Raw genomic sequence first — 23,223 nt, 5'->3', positions numbered from 1 at the left:
AAAACCTATAGAAGACAGCTTGGCACTTGCTGTTTGGGTTGGATACACTGTTACCTCCTCAGTGACATAAAGCTCAATAAACTTAATCAGCAAATTGTTTTTAACTTAAAGTGATGCTAAAGTGCTTATAATAGGTATGACACTTTCAGCCAACAAAAAAAAAAAAAATTGTATTTTTAAAAGCAAACAAACAAAAGAAAAGAGCTAAAACGCCTCTGTAATAGATTACTTCAACTTGTCCCTGAACAACGTTATTGTCAATATGGACTTTGAAATATGTCACAAAATACAATATATAAATGGGCTTTTCTCGGCAGAATACATTTTGTGAATGTAGAATATCTTTAATAGTATCAACACGCTAGTAACAAACATTTGGTCATCACATAGAGATGATCAGAAGGATGTTTACGCCCTCTAGCGTCAACGCGTTGGACGTGACGCCCCATGACGTCACCGCGTAACGTGTTTCCGTACAATGTGTACGGAAGTGTAACTACTACTGCGGTCCAATGTAACGTTAATCTTCCACCGGTTCATTAGAAATTAGGGGCGGTTATTATTATTATTTCAGGCCGCCATACTAACGGGTTTTACGGTATGACTCTGTCATGATTCGCCTTCGTAGAAAGTAGCGGAAGAGTTGTGAAAATCACGCTTGACAAAGATTTCCAGAGTCAGAGGAAGTCCAGAATGAGTTCCGAGGATGTTCTGAGGAGTGCGTCCACTCTAGCATCCTATAATGTGTTGCTACAGGTACACGGACACATGCACCTGACATATAACACCATACCAGCACAGTATTTTTTTTTTAATTATAAAAACAAATATATATATATTAGTATTATTCAATATTTTGGTCTAGATTGTAAAACGATGGATATTATTTTCTGTGTTATTTATCTCAGGTGATGTTCCGCGTCCTCACCTTCTTGCTGAATGCCTTCACACTGCGGTTTGTCTCCAAAGAGCTGATCGGTGTCGTCAACGTCAGGTAAGGATGATCAGTGCTGAGATAGGAGAGCCGTGGCATCAGCCAAGAAGAGAAAGGGGACAATGCCAGCACGTTTCACACTGTGTGTGTGCGTGTGTGTGTGTGTGTGTGTGTGTGTGTGTGTGTATGTGTGCGCGCGCGTGCGTTCGTGTGTGTTGCAGGCTTACACTACTGTACTCCACGTTAGTATTTTTATCCAGAGAAGCTTTCCGGAGAGCCTGCCTGAGTGGGGTATCTGGGACAAACCACAGCTGGAGACAAGTTATCAACCTGCTATGGCTGACGTAAGTTGAGTGATTTTACAAAATGGATAAAGTGTGTTTAATCCAGTGTATTCTACTTGTATTCCTGTGTATTTTTACCTGTGTGTTGTGTCTTTGCCTGTCTTACCTCTCAGGTTGCCTCTGGGTGTGTTATGGGCAGCCCTGCTGGTCTGTGTGTGGCTGTGGCTCCTGGAGGTCCCAGACCCCCAGACCGTCCCTTACTACGGCCCTGCTGTGGTGATGTTTGCTTTGTCGGGAGTGCAGGAGCTCCTGTCCGAGCCCCTCTGGGTCCTGGCTCAAGCTCACATGTTTGTCCGACTGAAGGTGGTCGCTGAGAGTTTAGCGATGATCGCTAAGTGCAGTATAACCGTGGTGTTGGTGGTGTTTGCCCGTGAATGGGGCCTTTACATCTTCTCTGCTGCTCATGTAAGAAATCAGCTGATGTCCTCTTTGCGTTATTTCTGTGACGACTTACTCTGTATGTAATGATTCTAAGCTCTCTTCTCTTAGTTGGTGTACACAGCATTCCTGGTCCTGTGCTACGCTGTTTACTTCATTCGTTTCTTGGGCTCTAAAGAGGCCGACAAGAAGGGGTTTCCTCTGCAACGTGTTGGAGATCTCTTGCCCCGTAGAGCCGATGGAGAGGTAATAGGGCAGGAAAAGATATTGAATGTATTATTCAAGATTTATCTTCACAAAATCAAACTGACAAGCTACAAGATAAACAGTTACCATACAGGATTAATGATCATTATCTATTGCTCTGTGTTTAGCCGCTGGTTGATTGGGCTCTGGCCCAGCTCACGTGGAGCTTCTTCAAGCAGTCCTTCCTGAAGCAGATCCTGACAGAAGGGGAGCGGTACGTCATGACCTTCTTGAACGTCCTGAGCTTTGGAGACCAGGGAGTTTATGATATTGTCAATAATCTGGGCTCCATGGTGGCTCGCTTCATCTTCCTGCCTATCGAGGAAAGCTTCTACGTCTTCTTTGCCAAAGTGCTAGAACGAGGACGTGATGTCAAAAGTCAGAAAAAGGTTTGAGTCTTGAATATAAACAAGTCTTTGTGAAATGAAATGAATCGTGAATCTTTGGGTTCACGTCGTGTTGCATGTTTTGTCGACAGGAGGACGTTGCCATTGCAGCGGAAGTCCTGGAGTGTCTGCTGAAACTGGTGCTGGTGGTTGGTCTGATCATCTCTGTGTTTGGCTACGCCTACTCTCACTTGGCTCTGGATGTTTACGGCGGCTCTCTACTTAGCAGCGGGGCAGGTAACAGAGCCACAACACACTGGTTGTACTGAATATATGTGGCATATCTAGCTTTGCTTGCTGTTCTTAGTCATTGCTCTGTGTTTGTGTTTTTTGGTTAAAGGGCCCACGTTGCTGCGATGCTACAGCTGCTATGTCCTCCTGCTTGCTGCAAATGGTGTGACAGAGTGCTTTGTGTTTGCTGCCATGAGCCAAGAAGAGGTTGACAAGTAAGTAATGTAGAAGTATACAAACACAGGCAGTAATGCATCAGGCAACCTGCCAGTCAACACTGTTTGTGCTTCGTCCTCAGGTATAACGTAGTGATGCTGGCTCTGTCGGTGTCTTTCCTGTTCCTGTCCTACATGCTGACGTGGTGGGCCGGCGCTGTGGGCTTCATATTGGCAAATTGCCTTAACATGGGCCTCCGCATCTTGCACAGCTTGCTTTACATACACAACTACTTCCATTCCACTCAATGGAAACCTCTGCAAGGCCTGTTGCCCTCCCCGCTCCTAATACTGGCACTTGCTTTCAGTGCCGTCGTCACAGCGCTGTCTGAGGTATAAGAGAATACAATATTCATTCTCCACTCAGGTTTTATCTCTAAATATCACACATTAGATAGCATTTTTATTCTATATAATCTGTATTGAATCTTGTGCAAATCAGTGGCCCTAACTTGAGCATCTTTTTTCTCTGGTTGCAGGGAGTATTCTGCTGTGATAGCGGCTGGCTACTAAGACTGGTCCATATCGGCGTAGGAGCATTGTGTCTGCTCGGTGTGTTTGTGGCTGTTCTCGTCACAGAGACTCGGCTTATTCAGTTCGTGAGGACTCAGCTCTTGCCCCAATACAGAAAGAAACACACTTAAATTGGCTGGAAGAAAGTTTATGTCTCACTAGAAACAGTTCTAACGAGCTGCGTTTTGACAGTTACTGACAGTGTGAAAGTAACAATGGAACAACTTTTGAAAATTTACCTTTTGTGGTGTACATGTACAAAATGTACATGTGTGGGTGTATGATGCTGATATGTTTTCCTTAGATCATTCCTGTGTTGGCTCATACAAGTATGAACAATCATGTCCTGACTGTTTTGGAATCGGATTGTGGCTGATAAAGAATTTAATGTATTTTAAGAAAACAGTTGAATTTGTTACCGGAATAGATACAAATATATATTTATAAACTTAAAGCAGCCCAAAGGATTCGTTGTGTTTGTCCAAAAATCACCAAAACTCCCATTTTCAGGCTTTAACCATTTTGGGACATTCCAGCTGTAGTTAATTTAACTAAAAATGCAGGCATCTCGTAAAATGTGAAGTTCATTATTCTGTTCACATATCCTTTGTTTTTGACAAGGTTAAGAAGCAGGGAGGAATTCTGTTTTGTACACTACGTAGAATGCTTAATGGTACATCTCCATTTGAAGTTCATTAATTATATTTTTAATGTTTTTTTTCAAAGTTTATGACAATTTCATTGCAATAAATATATATTATGTGAGGGAGTGGACACTTTCTAGAGCAGTGGTTCTCAAATGGGGCTTTGGGAAGGCCCTCCAGGTACGTGAGATACAAAAACTATATATATTTAAATTTAGCATCCATTCAAAAATCCTTTAAAAATAGTTATTTAATAAATATTCAAAAATATAAATGTAAGTTCATAAACTGAATTTTATATATTCTATATTAAATCAGACACTGATGGCACAGCGCTATGTTTTACATCTTTTCAACCCAACATGCTTTACGCTGGTTTGGGGGTACTTGGTGAAAAAATATTTCACAGGGGGTACATCACTGAAAAAAAGTTGAGAACCACTGGTCTACAGCATGGGTTTGCAAACATGTTTGCACCATCTTTTTTTTCTAATCATATTTAACTTTAGGGACGTTAAGTAACTTGAGTGCAGCGGCTATTTAACATGTTGCTTGGAATCTCTTCTTATTGCCACAGAATGTAAGGTCCCGCGGGGGGGTGGGTCATTATGATGTCATTATGGAAAACAACAGGAAGGGGTGGGAACAGCATTCTTTTAAAGGATGGCAACACTCCCTTCTACTCCTTTACATGTATTTTGTATTCATACACAAGCCAGGCTTGGTATAACGTTTGCTGATGTCTTAAGACAGCCAGCTACTTGTCTTTTATCTTAGTCATACCTTTTGAACTTTGAGTCCTATTTGCTTCGCTTGCTTATTACCTGGTAGAGGATACACAGATAAACATTTGTTATCTTCTTGGATCTCTGGGATTTGTTTGGGAAAATGTAATGCCACAAGTTGTAGCAGTGACATCCTAATGAAGCAGCAGGTAGGTAGGACAGCAGAGCATGAAGAAAAAACAGAGGCAGAGAAAGAAAAGAGGAGGAGCGTATACACTCGTTGCGTCATTTAATTATCTCAAGAACAGATTTATTATCCCCTGGAGAATCACTGCTGGGTTATATATATTTGTGAATGTGTGTTGGGCTGGACTCGCAAGAGAAAAAGAGGGACGTCTGACAGAAGAGATTTTCTTACGGCCAGCTTCAACTGCTCAAACAACATGTCTCAAGTAAGACCATTGTTTTAAAATGAGATGACATTTTTCACATAGTTAAAAAAAAGACCTTCTGCAAATCCCATGTGTGCTGTCGTACTTGTTTCTTTTCAGCCAGGTCAGGAAGAAGATGAACAAATGCGTCTCGAGGTGAGAGATGAGGACCTGACCGAAGCAAGGACCAAACTGGGTACAAGTGGGAAAGCAAAGAGCAAGACACTTGAAGTAATGGAGGAGTGTGGTAAGGACACACACACATGAACACAAAAAGCCGGACATAGAATTTGACATTTGTCTTACAGATGAAACTGAAAGAAAGCAGTCTTTAGTTTTCTGCATCTGGATAGGATCATGTTATGGCAGTGAGTTTGTGTGAGGGGCGTTTCTTCATGATGCTCAAGTTTCCACTCCATATACAGTGAGGAAAGGAGGGTTGTACTGATAGGAGATTCCTGTCAACAGTCTTTCATCTCACCCAGTGGGATAAAGTGTGTGTATTTATTTATACAGAGTGTATCCACAATTTTACATTGTACTGCCTCATTATCAGTGATATATTCCAATTGTTGTTTATCTTACTTCACAGAGAAAATTGGTAAAGCTGCTCCCTCTGTGTTCAGTGGAGTGAGATCAGGAACGGAGACTGTTTTGAATGCTCGCTCAGCTCGACCTATCAGGAAGTAGCAGTGGACTTCCTGACCATGATTGGACACAACATTGTTCACTTTATGGGTTTAGGATCAGTTTTTCTGCAGCTGCACTTCAGTCCATGAAAATAATGTTTGAAGCCTTTCCTCCACACATCAGGTGTTCTTCCTTCAACAGAAGAACTTGTATACACTGGCAAGCCAGTTATTCATTTTTAAAAGAAAATTCAGAGAAATGTTTAACTATTCTTGCTGCCTCTGTAACAGCAGCATTTAGTTCCAAGTTAAGAGTAATTATAAGGAACGAACAATACTGCAATCAAAACAATTGCATGATTTTTTTTTATTGAAGTTAGAATCGCCTGTCTCATCCATTCTGTTTCATTGTAAGAAGTGCCAATAAAAAAGTAAACATTAAAGAAAACTGAGTCAACCTGTGTTTTGCTTTTTATTCAAAAAATTACTTTCATCAACAAAGGGAATGGATAAAACTTTTTAGAACAAAAACTCCTACAGTAGATGAAGTCGCGACGCTAGAATGAACCACGGTGTGGAGGGTAAAGATGGAAAAAGACACATAAAAGGATGGAGAATCAAAGTGAACCATGTAACGCCAGCCCCTGGAAGTTGTGAAAGAAAAGGTGTAAATCCAGGTTTATTTCATAAACTTGTGATGTTGATCTTGAAGGATTTTGGCAGAGGACTTTGCATCGTAGAAAAGCTCATTGATTTCTTCTATCTGCTCCCTTTCCACATTCTCTTTTCCCTGAACACGACCCAGCAGGCTGGCCGGTGTCAGAAGCTGTACAGCGTACCTGAGAGGAAACAGGAAATAAGAGCCACTCAGTATACTCGCACATATACATATACAGTATAGGCCAGTTTACTATAAAGAGGAAAGTGAGGAGGAGTTGCAGCACTAAATGTGTTTTTTACACTGCACATTCCTTTTTAAACGTGACCTAAAATAGATCAATAATATATATTTTTTATAATAGTTGCTCCAAAAACTGGACCACTGTGGACACTAAATGTAAGGCTGCTTATTTTTTCACTCCAGTCAGTGATACACAATGTATATTCTTACCTGAGAGTGGTCTTGGTGCCGATCTCTGCCAGTTGTGAAAGAGCTTCCTCGCTAATATTGATCCCTTCAGTCTGAGCACGGATCTTGATGATCTAGAAACCACAACAACATTAGTAAAACACGCACAGATGGCATACATCACACATGCAGATGCTTTGATGCTGAGACTCACCTGCTTCGTCTCCTGGGCTGTGTACAACATGGTGCGGATTATCATGACTCTGTCCAGCAGGTCCAGAGGAATCCCGTGTGGAGAGCTGATGTCCTCTGTCCCCCTGAGCAACAAATCATGGTTAATACTACAAATTTTATATCCTAGCAAAAAAGAAAAGAAGCTATTTATTTTTGAATTTTCAAAATGTTTGTATACGTCCTACCTAATCAAACAGTTTCCCCTGTTAGAGGCGAAGATAACAATGGGGGCGATGGTGCTCTCGAGTGCTCGATGGAGGTATGTGAAACATTCGATGTCCAGCATATGCACCTCGTCCACAAACAGCACTCCTGGTACGAGCTCTGCTACACCTTGGTCGATGTAGCGGTTCACCACCTTGTTAATCTCAGCACGCAGTTTATCTAAAATACGAAAGAAAACAGGGATGAGTAAACAATAAAAAGTTTTTTTTTTTTTTTTTTTTAACAGTTAAAGCCAGCTGGTAAGGTGAGCTGAAAAGTTGTCAAAAAAATGTTCACCCGTGATTTCAGTCTTTTTGGGCTTCATCAGTTGTCCCATCATGGAGAGAATGTCCTGGCCTCCCTGAGATCAAACAGCTAAATTATTTTAAACATATAGGGAATAACAATGCAACATGCAAACTGGTTTTCTAGTTTGTGAAAAAACAAACAGCTGCACTGATATTAAATTAGAAGACATTTGCAGTTAGATACCTGGGGTCGGGCATTTGCCACATCCAGGTCATGCAGTGTGACATCTTGGACTATCTCCTTCTTCTTGTGGACATCCCCTTTGGGCAGCGGCACATACTCCTCTGCCTCCAGGTCGAACTCTGTAGCAAAGGTGTCACAGCGACCTTGTCTCTGCAAAAGACACAGTATACCAAAATGTGTTAAGAATTTAAAAACTGACCCACTGTTAAACAAAAAAGAATTTCACACATTACTCTGGACAACAGTGAAACACAAAACAGCGCAGAGGGTGGAGGTAGAGCAGGTGTATAACTGAACCCAGTACCAGGCCATCCTAGAGAGGAGGGCATGCAGCTGAGGGATGAAAGAGTTTCAGAAGGCAGGTCATGATACAGCTGTCAACAGTAATAAATGTGTTGTCCAGCCCTCCTCCTTTGGCCTGACTTGAGCCGCCCCGCGCCCCCCGGCCCACCTGCACCGATTAAAGGAACCGTCATTGTGGTCTGTCAACACAAGTCACAGGCCCTGCTGCTAGAAAAGAGGCATTGTGAGAGATGGGGAGATAGCGAGAGCATGAAAAGCTGCAGGAATGAGAGAGGCTAATTCAAGAGCACAGCAGAAACTCAGCAAAGCTTTGATGCCGAACGCCACCATGAAGGGCTGACAAGGAAAAGCAAGACAGAAAACACCAAATATTTCTTTAGCTTTTTATTTATTTTAAATGTGTCATTTGTGAACTCAACAATTTGATGAATTAAAGCCTAGTATGTACATCTTTTTCTACTTGGATTGGCTGATCAAAATGTGTGCCAGTTGAAAGGGAGTAACACAATACCTTGACAGATCCACTGTTGGCTTCAATGTAGATGACATCTCCCACTTCCACACGCTCTTTCTGAAGACTCTCATAAATACTAGGATCCAGCTAAGAAAACAAGATAAGAGATTTTCAAGTCAGATACTGTTCCTTACCAATTGGTCAGTGAAAATAAGGTGGATCGTTTGTGACAAAAATAGTTTGTCAAAATATTCATTGAGGAAGAAAGAAGGTGCTATATTATCTATGTTCAGGTAAGAGTTTTGGAGGGGAAAGAAATAAAATTAAAATGAAATTGAAACAGAATCTGGATGCAAGATACACATCATTGCTAGGTGTAAAGAGAACCATATACATATTTTCGCAAATATGAAGTATCTTTTAAACTTGACAAAGTTCTTATGAATGTAGTTGTTATTATCATGACACTTTTTTATAAATGCAACATATCTCAGGATGCTTAACATGCAGCAGAAACAAAAAAAAAGATTACATTGCTGCGAGTCTGACCTTGAGCTGCTTTGTGCCTTTGCCTGTCTTCAAACCGATGATGACGTGGCTGATGGTTTTTCCGTAGCCGCCCATGGGATTCTCAGTCTCACAGGGGGTCAGCTCTGTCACCTCCCCTTCATACACCTCCTTTGTTTCTTTGATACGCAGTCCTGAATGTGGGCAACATTACAGTCACACACGCACAGTGCAGAGTGAGAACTCAATAGGGCCTTTATAAGCCTGTATCAACTAAGCCGCTGCATCCTTCAGTCTACTGAGCAACGCATTTTATTACAGACAGGGAACACGTGTGTGTGCATGCCCATGAAATGTCTGGGCATGATCTTGTGTAATGTGATCACACTCTTGTTCCTCTTTCATGCAGCCGGTGGCACCGAGTATGAGCAGCACACAGGTGGCTGATCCGCTGTGGTCAGGGTCAGACAGCAAAGCTTAAGGCCGGACCGTCTATCAGGGGACTCTTATTGGGAGAGTGATGACAATTTCAAAATGAAACCTCCTCCCACCTGAAGATCCTGTTCTAGGGGAGGAGCAAAGGTGCTGATGACCACCTCTCCCTCTACCTAAGCTCCATTTCCTACCCTGCGACAGGTATCATCAGCAGTCCGGCAAACCCCTTCCCCCTCTCCCGCCTTTGTTCCTTCTCAACACTATTCTCATAAAGTGTCGCCTTTCAGCTCATGAGAACGGTGCGTGCAGGACAAGGACATATAATGTCCTCTAACACCAAGAGATGAAAAAAAAGTTGAGGAAAAAAAAACAGATATACCTTTTCTCTTTTAGCCAGACGGGTAAAGTCACACAGATAATTTTGGATATATGTGCTTGAAGCTTTGAAACAGCAAGTATACTGCCCTGACCTAATGCAATGGAAGGGAATTGAGTTGGTTGCATATTTTTTCCAGAAACAATATAATGTTCAGTTAGGATAATCCACAAACCACGCTGTAGTTTTCACTGACAAGTTTTTCATTTGAATGTCTAAGTAATCTGCATTTTCCTCTATTCATCATTTGCTTTCTTCTGTTAACTGTTTGCCTGTATGTAACAATGGTACCTGTTTAAAACCAATCATGATAGTTTTACAACTCCCAACTCAGACCCGCACAGATCAGAGCCTATTAACCCCAAAACCAGTCACTGGTTTTGGGGTTAAGAACTATGGCCAAGGAGCCAAATCATATTTACGTGACACTCACCAATGGCCCTCCTGAAATTCTCCATCAGTACTTCTGTTTTTTTTATCTCAGTTGAGTAGACCTCACTACCAACCATGGGGCAGAAAGGCACCTTGTTTCCCAACTCTTGTGCAACAGCCAAGGCAAGGGCAGTCTGGAGGAACAAGTAGAAAAGAGTCACAATCTGCAGCAACAACAGTGAAGCTTTACTGCCGTCTTGCTTGTGAATGAACACTGCACACTTACCTTTCCTGTTCCAGGTGGTCCTGCCAGTAACACTGCCCTTCCTGCCATCTTCTTTGAACGGATCAGCTCGACAATGATGCCACAAGCCTGGAAAGAGAAAATAATATACAGTGCCATTAATCTGTATGTTGACAAGCAATGTCAACAGGAATTGACTGCAATACGAGCACCTGGCTGTGGGAAACCCCTTGAGCCGAGTGCTATGCTATGTTGTCAGAATTGACAACAAAGCAGGTGTGATGGATTTTAGTTAATATATCCCTTAGCGTCTGCACTGTCCCCATTGTTTATGTCAACCCATGTCTATTAGTGCGTGTTACTACATTTTAGACAGTAATGTATACCTACAAGCAGTCAGGTTTCTCCTTAGCCTAAAAATGAGAACAGCATGACGACTAGATGACTATAGTTGTTGACAATGTTTTAAGCTGGTCTTTTGTCCCTGAACTATACATGTGATTTTAGTTTGAAACGTCATCTTTAAATCTTGATTAATTGTATATGAATACAGGTCGTCCACTTGACTACAACAATATCCACACTGTTCAACAAAATTATAGTGTTTTGTGTCTAAAGCTGATATTTTGTTTCTACCTTAATGAATGCACTTTGTCAGTTTGGTCAGTTGCGGAGTAGACTGATTAAAACTTTAAAAATCAAACGTTTAGCATAATGTATTTTAAGAAATGGAATATGGATGAACATGAATAATATGTATGGTAGACCTCCCCTTTAGCTCACCACTCACCTGAGAGAGAGAGCGCGACACTACAGTGCTAATGGAACTAATGCTAGCTTGTTAGTGCACCTGGCCGCCTGCATTGAGCGAAATCCTCCCTGCAAAGTCATCAGCTCTCGAAGTCACTCTTCCAAACAATACATGAATAATGTTGGTGCAGTGGAACATGACTATTACCTCTCTAGCAGCCTCCTGGCCGACTAGACCACATGCTGACTGTTTAGCATTCCCGGCCTCGTCTAGCCCGAGTCCTTTAACATGGCTGTGAGTGGCGATGCGCTGAGTTTTCGTGGTGCTTTTCACCTCTTCGATCTTCATAGTTCCTGTTATTTATAAATATGTGATGTAAAAATTGCAGGTTTACGATGATAGAAAATACCTCCTGTGCCTCCGATAACTTCTCACCGCCAGAATCGGCGCCTAAACTCAAAACACAGGGAAATCGGTTTCCATGTGGGTTACTAGGGAAAATCAGCGGAAGTGATACCCCGGAGAACCGTAGACATAAATGTTACTATTGGACCTTGTCTACTGATGCAGCACATTCATTGGCTAAAGTATATGTCAATCATTTTTACATACAAAGACCCCGCCCAGGAGAGGTTTCATTTCCGTTTGTGTTACCATGGCTTCTGTCGTACTGGAAACTGATACAAACTTGTCAAAGTGTAAATAAGAGTAAACAATAAATGCAGAACTAAACTAATACAGGTGTTTCATCTCCACAGAAGCTCATGTTTTATAGTTGACGTTATACTTCAATTATACAGCTGTTATGTTAGGTCCCAAGTTTTTTATTTTTGTTTGTCACTGAAGAAACGTTCCGCTTCCGCATGTTGTCCTCAGGATGGAGTGCACTGACAGCGAGGAAGACGTTTCTCTCAACTCCCAAAGTAACATTAAAGTTGAATGTATTGCTATATGTCTTGTAAGCCACAAACGAATTAAAACAACACGTTTTTGAAGGTGTTTCGGTATTAGTAAGCGGGTGTCAACGAAGGAAAAGGTTGTTGACAGCAACTACTGCCGTTTTAACGTTTCATTTGGAGCCGAGTTCAACGTCCAACTCGGGAGTATAGAAAATACGCACGTCGTTTAACAATACATCAAACTGGAGTCAAAATGTCAGAGTCTGCTGACAGTCGCACCAATACGTTAAATTTCAACGTCGGGGTGCTCGGACATGTCGACAGCGGGAAGACATCGCTCGCCAGGGCGCTGAGCAGCACCGCCTCAACGGCTGCCTTTGACAAGAACCCGCAGTCCCGCGAGAGAGGCATCACGCTGGACCTCGGCTTCTCCTCCTTCACGGTGGACCTTCCTGACCACCTGCGAGACAGCGGAGGCCAGCAGCACTATGACAGCCTGCAGTTCACCCTGGTGGATTGTCCGGGTCACGCCTCTCTTATTCGCACAATCATTGGGGGTGAGCGCTCTTAACTCTCTGTAAGTTTGGGTGGTAAATCCATAGGCTACATTGACCTCCCAGTAGATGATGATACCAGCTGAGGCGACAGCAACCATACCTCACCAACTACACTCTGTTGTCAGTTGCCAATGTATACAGGCATGCAGTTCAACACAACAAGCCTGACATATATTCTACCTTTTATGAATGTTAGTTTGTTCAATAGACTGTTTTAGAGAGCTGTTCATTCAACACTGTGGTCATTTTAGAGGCTGTTGTTTGTGATGCTGTTGAATGAAATGTTTGGTCTGCCCCATTTATATCAATGAGCGTGGATTACATATTTAAAACACCTCTCACTATTATTAACATTATAACCTCCATGAAGCTCAGGTTTGTTGCAGGGCTGTTACGTTTGACTGCATTAGTTTTAGCAAGGTGTCATTAATATACTGCCAACTGAATGTACTGTATATCTACAACTTAATATACAAAGCATGCCTCTTAAATTGACCTTTTTCACAGCAGACATTCTGATGTGTCACTCACAAAAGAACACAGGTGTTACTAATAACATTAACAGTATATTTGTTCCTGTCAAGTGTCTCAGTAAACCATGACTGCTTGGCAGTGAGCCAGCATGCACAATACCAGTACACTGAAACCAAAGCACATGTTGTTTCTGAACCTTAGTTACAGACACACACATTATCTCAATGTAAAACACTTACAAACTGGAAAATGGCTTAACTGCCAAAAAAGCAGAAGAGTAAATTTTGCATCTGCCTTTTTAATCTGAAGTTCTACAGATAAAGTCCCTGCTGTCATGCTGTTACATACACACACAAAAAACAACTCATATAGCTTGAGTGTTTTCATTCGATGCAAACTAAGTTGACATAATAGTTTACTTAGAAAACCCACGAAAATAAATCACCATAAAACAGAAATCTTAAAGTGCGAGGCCCAAATAATACAAACACATTGCCAGTGAATGTATCAGTAACAATATCAAGAGAGTTTGTACTGTGGCATTGTGACCTATCCAGCAGAGGGCGCATTTTCTCTGCAAGCAGAACGGTTGATGTGTCATATTGACTAAGAGTTGCAAAGATTAATCAACTAATTTTCAACAAGTACATTTACTGCCAACTATTTTGATAATCAAATTAATTGATAAATTGGTTTGATTTATTACTTAAGAAAAAAATTTCAGTTTCTGTGCTTCCAGCTTTTTGAATGTGAATATTTTTTAGTTTACTTACTCCTCTATGACAGTAAACGATATATCTCTGAGTTGTGGACAAAACAAGGCATGTGAGAATGTCACCTTGAGCTTTCAGAATACTGATAATTGGAAGTATTGGTCTTGGTATGATGAAGGCACTCAAACACTGAATGCTGCTGTGCTGTATAACCAAAGTACTAAATTAAACCTATGAGCCAGTGGGGTGTCACATGCTGTAGATTAGGGAGGAAGGAGAGTGTGGAGTTTGGGGTATGTTTTAAACCGGCCCTCCTGTCCCAAGTGGGGAAAGCACAGGAAAGAGAAGGAGCCAAATAGAGGGAGAGAAAATAGGGGAACACAGGAAAGAGAGACTGCCAAAGTTGGGAAAAGAAATGAGGGAAAGGAAAGACAACCAAGTGAGTTGCAGCTCTGGTTTCAACCCTCTAGCCTTTTACTCTCTCTTTGCCTTTATGCACCTCTCCCCAAAATTATCTTATTGTTCTACTGTTATTTTTGGGTATCTGTGTCCATTCCTAGTTGTGTGCTGCTGTCGGCTTTTAGCCTCTACTCACAGTTCTACTAAAGATGCACAGCAGGAAAGCTGGAATTTCTGTAACACAAACTATTGTGTCGTTCTGATTCAGCCTGCTTTTCTTCCATGTCAATAATATCTGACATTCCCTTTGATCATCATAGGATTTTTTTGCTCTTTCTAGGTGCCCAAATTATTGACCTGATGATGCTGGTGGTGGATGTGGTGAAAGGGCTGCAGACTCAGACTGCAGAGTGTCTGCTGATAGGAGAGCTGACCTGCCCTCGCATGGTGGTCATCCTGAATAAAATCGACCTACTGCCACCCAACAAAAGACAGAGTGCCATTGAGAAAATGACCAAGAAACTGCACAAAACTTTGGAGAGCACCAGGTCTGTCTTCATTATAAGTATAAGAATAAATTGGGATATTGTGGAAACGAAGGCCCAGCCATGTAAGTGGGTTTGGGCATCCCATGTACTCCCAGTAGCCCTGGATTGAATCTCTTGCCAAATTTCCTCATTCATTACACATTCTGTCTCCCTCTCTGCATTCCAGTGGTCTTTCCGTCAGACCCACTTGTTTTTTATTCAAAGTAACTTTAATCATTACTTCAACATCAAAGCATGAAGTAATTTCAATATTATGTTTTGCTGTTGGCCAGATTTAAGGAATGTCCAGTGATTGCTGTGGCAGCGAAGCCCGGGGGCCCGGAGGCTCCTGACACAGAGGAGCCACATGGAGTGCCAGAGTTAATAGAGGTAAAGTCCGGAAACACTCTGGTTCCCCTCCATTGTTACTAATTTAGCTCAAAAGAGCACATAAGTTCTCACTTATGAACAAGTACTGTTAGTCAGCTGTCATTGTTCAAGTGGCAGTGAATTAGTAAAGCCAGTCTGTGTTTATTTACCGCACAACTAAAACTAAAAACAGCATACTTTCTTTGTCCAGTCAACAGAGTATAATGTTAGTACAGTATGTACCGTGTACAAAATGGCATTGATTTGATCAAGGTATGTACTGTACTGAGCTGGACATTTTTCATTGAGAAATAAACTTGTCAGTACTTTCTGAGGGAAAAACAATGTTGAGTCATACTGCTGTGTTGAAAAACAGCAGTATGACTCACACATCAGGATCAGAGCAGCACTTATACCACCAGAGACAGTCTGTTTTATTCAGTTTTTGTGAATCACTAGCTAGATATGGATCAAATTAGTCTCTCTCTCTCTCTCTCTCTCTCCGTTTTATCTGGTTAAATGTTTTTGTATCTGTGACCTTGCATTTATCTTTTGTGTGTATACATAAATGTGTCTTTCTTCTTGCCATTTTGATTGTCTGTGTCAGCTTTTGAAGAAACAGACATATCTTCCCAAGAGGGACCCTGGAGGTGACCTCCTGATGGCTGTGGACCATTGCTTCTCCATCCGTGGTCAGGGAACAGTCATGACTGGAACCATCCTGCAGGGGTCGCTGGCAATCAATGACACTGTGGAAATCCCAGCACTAAAGGTATGCTCCAAAAATGCATGTATTCAGAATCTCTGTTAATTTACAGGATGGTAACATATCAGAGTGCTGGAAATTATTTAGTAGAAACCACAGAGATTCAGAAGTTCAGAAGTTGACTGGAAGGGGACAGACAGAAGGAAGGATGTCCGTGTGGGTGCAGAGGATGTGTCAGTATAATGTAAGGGAAGGATGAAGGGACTCTGAGTGGACTGGCAGTACAGCGGTGGGTAATTTAGACTTTCAGCCAGGCTCAGCAGTTTTCTATGCATTTTTAATTTCCACCTCTTGGTGGCAGCAAATGGCTAAATTAACAGTAATTAGTTTTGGAGGCTTGATCTATGCCATGACTGTTGATTTGGTAATTAGTATAATAGACAACAATAAAGCACATAAACATTGTGGTATGCCAGATCAAAGAGGCAAGGGGCTGGTAGTAAGACCGATATCTTTTATAACCTGTGTTTCCGTACCTGTGATTAGTGTGGAGATGTTTAGTTCAAACAAAACAAGGCGCAATTGCGTTTTTGTCAAAGCCTGATATGAAATATACAATCTGATGATTTAAATATGATGCACAGCCGCAAGTTCTGCAACAACAGTGCATGCTTAATGAGCCGTGTGTACTTACTTATTGTATGTGCATAGATTATTGACAAAAAAGCAACTTAAGTCCTATATAGGAGCTTTCCCTTTAAAGTTGTTGTAAAACATCTCTGTACTGTCAAGATAATAATAACTGATGTTCTTTTCTCTATTTATTCCATGCTGTATTGTTTTTATAGTTTCTAGGTTTTAAATGTAAAACTAAAGTAGAACCAATAGAAGTATTGTAGGAATGGTTAAAAATAAATAAAAAGAAACACATGCATGGCTATAGTATTATAAACTATGAACTTTTATCAGCAATAACGTAACAATCTGTGGATTTATGTACATTTTGCTTTCTCTTGTGAGTTGTTCCAAATATGTTTTATTGATGTTTTAGTTTAAAAAAGTATTGCATTGATGTTAGAAATGAGTTTTTCTATTATCTCTATGCTCTCTGACATCAGGTGACCAAGAAGATAAAGTCGGTGCAGATGTTTCGGAGGCCTGTGTCAGGGGCCATGCAGGGGGATCGTGTGGGTGTGTGTGTGACACAGTTTGACCCTAAACTGTTGGAGCGGGGTGTGGTGTGCACCCCAGGGTCCCTGCGCACCCTCTATGCAGCGGTCATCTCTGTGAGGAAGATTGGCTACTTCAAGGGCTCTCTTTCCACCCGTGCCAAGTTCCACATCACGGTGGGTCATGAGACGGTGATGGCGAGGGTTATGTTCTTTGGCCTGCCACCTGTTGGTGCCTCAAAGCCGTCCTCAGACACTGCACCATCCCCATCTCAGCCCTGCTCACTGGATTCACCCTTCACCTTCGAGAGAGAGTACTTCTACCAGGATGAATATATCATTGGTCCCCGAGAGGCGGTTTTAGGACCTGAGCCAGAACAATGGGCCTTGTTGGAGTTTGAGCGGCCAGTCACATGCCCCTCACTCTGCCTGGTGATTGGTTCCAAGCTGGACACAGATATCCACGCCAATGCATGCCGGTTGGCTTTCCAGGGCCGTCTGCTACAGGGTTTTGAAGATAAAGGCTATGCTGAGACTGCCCTGCCTCGTCTGCGCATCTACAAGACGAAACACAAGGAGGGTCAGGTGGAAAGGGTGAGTTTATTTTAAATTGTATTTGTTTGACTGTCATCTTCTCTGCTTACCCGTGAGTGTTACCCTTGCTCCTCTGCCCTCTCTATCACCTTGTACTCCTTCGGGCTGTGGTTCTTCTTTGGATGTTTCTCATTGCTGGTGTCAGTGGACCGTGCCTCTCAGACAGAGCCCCTATTGTACAGTCATAAACACGCACACACGAACAAGCATGCACATTCAGCCCTGGTGATCAGTGTTTGAGGCATGGATAAGTATGCATGCCTTAGCATGTGCTGTGACACAGAGGTGTGCGTGGGTGGCCGACTGACGCCCCTAGCTCTGTCTAGCTGTCAGAGACTGGCACTGTTTGGACACACCTGAGTGGCACAGGAATACCCACATGACTGTGTGAGTTCACCTCCTCTCGTCTCTGGCTGGGTTTCTTTCTCTCTCTCATACACATGCGGATTGCTTTTTGTTCTTGTGAGACTGTTGTTACGTTCTGTCCTGAATTCTGAGCTCCAGTTCATACCGATCTGATCCATATCTCGGCTTATCTGATGCGGTCTTTTTCTTATTGATCTCAACATCTGATTTGGGAATTTTTCAAAAAAGTCAACACCCTCCAACTTTTCACAATTTGTATTTTCATCTGTGGGAGCACTGAATATGCTGTGACTCTGTTGTCACCCTGCACAGTAAAGTTTTTCTGTGTGCACCCTTGTGAGGTTCAATCTCAAGTCAGGGGGTCAAGTGTGTAAACTAGTTTCCTGCTGTTAGCACCTCAGGGTGTTGACAGCTCCAGTCAGTGACTCAGGAGTAGAACAGCGTGTGCGAGAGGTCAGACTTGGGTCATGTGACATTACATTTATACTTCATCTGTCTCACAGAAAGAGGCAGTTATGTTTCAAGACTTAAACATTCCTTTTAGTAAAAGAACACATTACTGGCATTGTTGAGATATGACCGCCTCATCTAGTCACAATTCATATGTCTGTCAGAAGTGTAACGCCACTGTATTTCTTTTAATCAGCGCATCAGTTACGCTTGAGGGATGTCTGGGTCAAATGTTCAAGAATGAATGAGAATTTGGCGGAAGAGAGAGGAAGAACTTGTAGTGAGGGAGGTGAGTCGGAGACAGAGCGGTGCCCTCATGTTATCAGATTAGTGACGGGTTAGATCGACTTAGTGATGGATGATAAGAAAGAAATACAAACAAATATAGCATAAAATGTGCCGGATGAAAGAGAACGAGTGAGACAGCAAGGCGGCAGGCCTCGAAGAATGTGGCTTACGGCATGTGGTACAGTTGGTGAGGTCACATGGCAGAGGATCAGCTCCTCTTCCTCACTCTGCTGTGATGAGTGAGTCAAATTACGACAACCCACAAGCTCTAGACATCAGAGGAATTAAAAATGTGATTTAACTACTAAAATACATCTTGACATTTTCACATTCATCCCCTTTTGTGCTTTCACGTTATCTTTCATTGGTGTTACAACTCATGAGGCTCTTTCCCGCTCTCTTGTGCTCAGGTGACTGACGATTATACCGTGATTGGCCGCAACCTGTTCAAGAAGGAGACCAACCTCCAGCTGTTTTTGGGGTTGAAGGTCACACTGTCGACAGGCGAGACCGGCATTCTGGAGGGTGGGTTTGGACAGAGCGGAAAGTTCAAGATCCGAGTACAAGGTAAGGTTTACCTGAGGTGAGACGTGATTGTTCGCTCCAGTACTAAAACTACTGATGCTGTTTAATGGAGGCTGTTTCACGCTATCAAACTCCCTGTGGCTTTTGATAAGGTTGCATAGACACGTTTCCCTCTTCATCAATACACACATCCATATATTTCCCGGGACATTGGGACTCCAGGAACCGTTTTCAGGATGCGGTAAGAGTGGTGGGCCCGACATCCTGAGCCACATTCCCAGGATTCCTCTGGGGATTGCCTGTGTTCCGGGGGAAGTCTGTTCTGTGTTTATCTTACCTTCTGTTGCTCCGAACCCACTGCTCCACACTGGGAGGGAAGAGAAAACAAAAACATTTAGAAAGAGAACCTCACCTACATCCTCTTCATTGCCTAACGTACTCAAAGGTCTCAGACACACTTCTTTATGCATGGACTTAATGTAGACGTCCGGTGGTTTTCCTCTAACGCTCCCTGCCATTAAGGCAAAGATGGCACTATTCTGCCAATAAGGGGTGATGTAAGAATGTCTGCTTTCAGGCGGACTTCACTTGCTTTTCTGTTGTTCATACCTACTGTTCATACTTTCATAATTTTATTCGGCTGCAACTAATGATTATTTTCATAACCTATTAATCTGCTCACTATTTTCTGTATTATTCAATTATAATTGTGTGGTTTTATGAAGCCTAAGGCGATACCATAAAACATTGTTTCGTTTGACAACTAAATATTAATTTTACTATAAAATACAAAGAAAAGCAGTAAATTTAAGAAGATGGAATTAGAGTTTGTTTTATAATTTTGTGTTGATTATTAAGGGGGGCAGTGAGATACTTTTATCTGGTACAAGCAAAGGAAACACAGTGGTTTAAACATGATGTTATACTGCTCCTCCAAAATATATTTGCTGCTACTGACCCTATATTATTTTAGCTAAGCTAATTTATACCCATATTTGGTGCTTATTAGGTGTTTATTCTGGACCCTATCAGATATTTACTGTCTGATGAATACGCCACTAGTCAAATCCTTAATGCTTCACATGCACTTATTTTGATTCTTAGGTTTCAGTGATTCAGTCCCATTTATCTTTCAGTCTGTGCAGGGTTTTTATTATACAGTAGATGTGTGTATGTTTAAAAAAAAAATGTTCTCAACACAAATACTTAGAAATGTATTTGAGAACAAATGTGTGAAAGTGCAATTCCAATGTGCCACTTATATGCGAATACAAATCATTTAAGCTTGGGTTTGGTCTGTGGCGGTAAACGGAAATGTTCAGCTGATCATAGATAACAAGAGGAGATTTCTGTCTGCGCCGTAACCATAACAACCCTCACATTGGCATAATGATAACAAGAAGAATGCTGGCGCCGTTGTACAGACAGCCGCTATGTAAAGCAGTGAACCCATAACACTTCTTACCTTCCTTGTGCAACATGGCAAACAAGCAGCCGCATACAGAGAGACGAGGGGTTAGCTGGGATGGCACAGAATCATGGCATAGAGCTCAGCGTTCACAAGAAACCGCTCGGTGTGCCAGAGAACGAGGCCCAAGTGAAGGAAGAGTGTCAGGATGAGTCAGACAAACGCAGAATCTGGAGGAGCAACTGGTTAACTTCTCTGCACATTTTCATCCGTTTCATCAGGAGGATGAAGGCATAAGTTGATCTTGAGGTCAGCACACTGAACATGATACAGTACCTACTGCACACATAACCAGGAAGAAAAAAGGATCTCTATCAAGCTTTAGATATATCTATACCTAGATGATCAAGTGCTGTACATAGTGTAAGGCAGTTATAATGTAGATGTATTACATAAAGGGATCGATTTAGATAATGATTGTTTGTTTTAATAATTATAATATTTTACTGCTATAACCTGCTTCTTTTTCTTTTCTACAGAGGGTATTTTCCCTGAAACCAAGCAAATGTTATCCTCCACCTCTAAGAAGAAAGGGAAGGGCGGAAGCAAAGGTGGACCAACAAATGAAGAGGAACCCAAAACGGATTCTCAGCCTGTTGACATTCACTTGCATTTCAAGCGCTATGTCTTTGATCCCGATAAAAAGATGGTTCAGTCTTGACATTTGATGCACTCACCTGACCTCCGGTCACAGTGCTTCAGCCAGGCAGAGAGCCTTTCAGAGGTCATGTGGAGGTCAGGGGACTACTGGCCTCTGTATCAGAGGTATGATCATGTTCTTCTTTCAGCCTCTGATGGAGACAGTCTGCTAAAATGCAATGATTGTGGAATGCTGATGTGAAACAACCCTTTTTTATTTGCTTTTATGGAGACGTAATCCAGTTTAGTCCATCACAAGGTTTGAGGCCACTCTTCTGTCCTGATAAGTTTGAGTTGTCTTAAAACAAATCAGCACCCTTTGTTCTTGTTTTAAGTCAGAATCAATTCTTTTGACTTGCAACTTTTTTTCTGTATGTTTCTAATTCAGATGAGCCTTGATTGGCATAAACACATGGGCTAGTATTACAGAAACATTGAACTCACAGATCTCAACAGATCTCTGTAATCACTGTCTGTGTCTCGCTCTCTAGCTGGAATAAAGGTCATGTTATGTTTCAGGCTTCATCGGCTGCATGATTTCAAAAGGATTTGGCGATATTTCTATATATTTTGTTTTTCATTTTACTTTAATGGTGTTTTGTAGAGCTGTATTTTATACAGAAAAGCAGTTGTTGCTTGAATTTAATTAAATACGGATCTTTTCAGAAAAACAAATAAAGGAAACGTATGCTGAAACTTTATTTCTGACTGTTATTTTCTGTGTAATCTTTGGTTGTGCCCTTGATGTATACACTAGGGATATAATAGCAACAGATGTAATGGTTGTGACCCAAACTCTTATTTACAGAACAAGGTGAATTCATCAATACTTATGTGCATTTAAAAAAATGTAAGCACAATATAAATCCCTCTTCATGCTAGCTGCAGTTTTTATGTGCAGTACCTACGGCAGCATGTGTACGACAGTCAAAAGAGATTCTGTCTCCACATATTTTATTTGCAATTCCTCTGGGTTTAAATGCATACTGAACTACACACTTGAACGTGTGTCTAACCAGCATTTCTCTCTGGTTAGTTTGTCACGCTGTCATCCGTACGGTACAGTATAATGGGCACATTCTAAATGAGTTTACCAGATGTCACACTGTTCAGAATCAATTCTATACATTTCCAATCTCTGCTGTAACTAATATCCATAAGGAGTGAACCTAACTGTAGCATGCAGTTTGAAACTGACCACTGAATCGTATTACACAGGCCTGCAGAAGCATGATCAATATATAAGGTGGAAGACTTTTGAAAAGGGAACTCTGGTAATGTTCTATGTTTCTGTACATTATAGTCATTTTGATACCGTTTTTAAAGCTATTATTTCAATAGGAAAAATAAATGTGTATATAAATAAATATATATATTTATATACATATATAAGTATATATTTATATACATATATATGTGTATGTATGTGTATATATATATATATATATATATATATATATATATATATATATATATATATATATATATATATATATAATATATATTGTAGTATTTAGAGATGGACATTATCTACTGTATGTGTAAGCACGTATCTTTTATTATGTACATGTTTTAACTACTTTCTCTTTCAGAATTGAGTAAACAATGATAAAACAAGAAGGAAGTAGTAAGAAAACATTATCAATGACGGTCCACAGTGTATGTGATTGATGGTGCTATTAATCAGCCCGTCATTGAGAACTGTACGCGGTGGAAATGATCTTGTGTCTGTGAGGGTTTTGTGAATATGCGTCTGTGTCCAGCCTGTCACAGAAGTGTGGCGGAGCCGGGCAGTGAGAGTGCAGGACACTAAGTATGTAGCGGATGATGTCAGCAAACTGTCCCTGTGAACAGCGACTCTATCTCAGCAGGAATCTGTGGAAATTGGAGGGAGGAGGGAGACACAGCACGAGCAAGAGGGGACACTGGAAGGATTGTTCCTCTGAGTGACAGTCCTTTTAGT

General features: G+C 41.5%; 4 protein-coding genes across 4 annotated transcripts; 3 read left to right on the top strand and 1 right to left on the bottom strand.

Annotated features, from left to right (window-relative positions):
• Positions 1–693: 693 nt before the first annotated feature.
• On the top strand, positions 694–3,666 carry rft1 (RFT1 homolog; the record flags this gene model as incomplete). The annotated part of the gene is made up of 10 exons (XM_079218853.1): positions 694–756; positions 909–994; positions 1,156–1,278; positions 1,392–1,683; positions 1,768–1,902; positions 2,031–2,291; positions 2,381–2,525; positions 2,629–2,734; positions 2,818–3,067; positions 3,214–3,666. 10 exons carry the CDS (start codon positions 694–696, stop codon positions 3,376–3,378), a joined length of 1,626 nt encoding a protein of 541 aa, XP_079074979.1. The 3' UTR covers positions 3,379–3,666.
• A 1,186-nt stretch (positions 3,667–4,852) lies between these two features.
• On the top strand, positions 4,853–6,127 carry mustn1a (musculoskeletal, embryonic nuclear protein 1a). The gene is made up of 3 exons (XM_079218856.1): positions 4,853–5,068; positions 5,168–5,294; positions 5,640–6,127. The coding sequence occupies exons 1-3, from the start codon at positions 5,060–5,062 to the stop codon at positions 5,735–5,737; spliced, it is 234 nt and encodes a 77-aa protein (XP_079074982.1). The 5' UTR covers positions 4,853–5,059; the 3' UTR covers positions 5,738–6,127.
• Positions 6,128–6,135: 8 nt separating this feature from the next.
• ruvbl1 (RuvB-like AAA ATPase 1) lies at positions 6,136–11,465 on the bottom strand (the record flags this gene model as incomplete). Its single annotated transcript, XM_079218855.1, has 11 exons — positions 6,136–6,515; positions 6,788–6,879; positions 6,960–7,062; positions 7,165–7,363; positions 7,481–7,544; positions 7,676–7,825; positions 8,490–8,579; positions 8,982–9,133; positions 10,184–10,316; positions 10,409–10,495; positions 11,325–11,465. 11 exons carry the CDS (start codon positions 11,463–11,465, stop codon positions 6,356–6,358), a joined length of 1,371 nt encoding a protein of 456 aa, XP_079074981.1. The 3' UTR covers positions 6,136–6,355.
• An 804-nt stretch (positions 11,466–12,269) lies between these two features.
• On the top strand, positions 12,270–21,883 carry eefsec (eukaryotic elongation factor, selenocysteine-tRNA-specific; the record flags this gene model as incomplete). The annotated part of the gene is made up of 7 exons (XM_079218497.1): positions 12,270–12,573; positions 14,500–14,707; positions 14,980–15,076; positions 15,663–15,827; positions 16,880–17,524; positions 19,039–19,195; positions 21,101–21,883. The coding sequence occupies 7 exons, from the start codon at positions 12,270–12,272 to the stop codon at positions 21,280–21,282; spliced, it is 1,758 nt and encodes a 585-aa protein (XP_079074623.1). The 3' UTR covers positions 21,283–21,883.
• Positions 21,884–23,223: the final 1,340 nt, after the last annotated feature.

This window comes from Taurulus bubalis, assembly GCF_910589615.1.
Source record: "Taurulus bubalis genome assembly, chromosome: 5".
Classification (NCBI taxonomy): domain Eukaryota; kingdom Metazoa; phylum Chordata; class Actinopteri; order Perciformes; family Cottidae; genus Taurulus; species Taurulus bubalis.
This window is presented reverse-complemented; position numbering and strand designations above follow the sequence as displayed.

Coding starts and splice junctions, on each gene's coding strand:
- mustn1a (XM_079218856.1), top strand. Junction 5,295..5,639: donor TGAAGTAATGGAGGAGTGTG/GTAAGGACACAC, acceptor CTTACTTCACAG/AGAAAATTGGTAAAGCTGCT.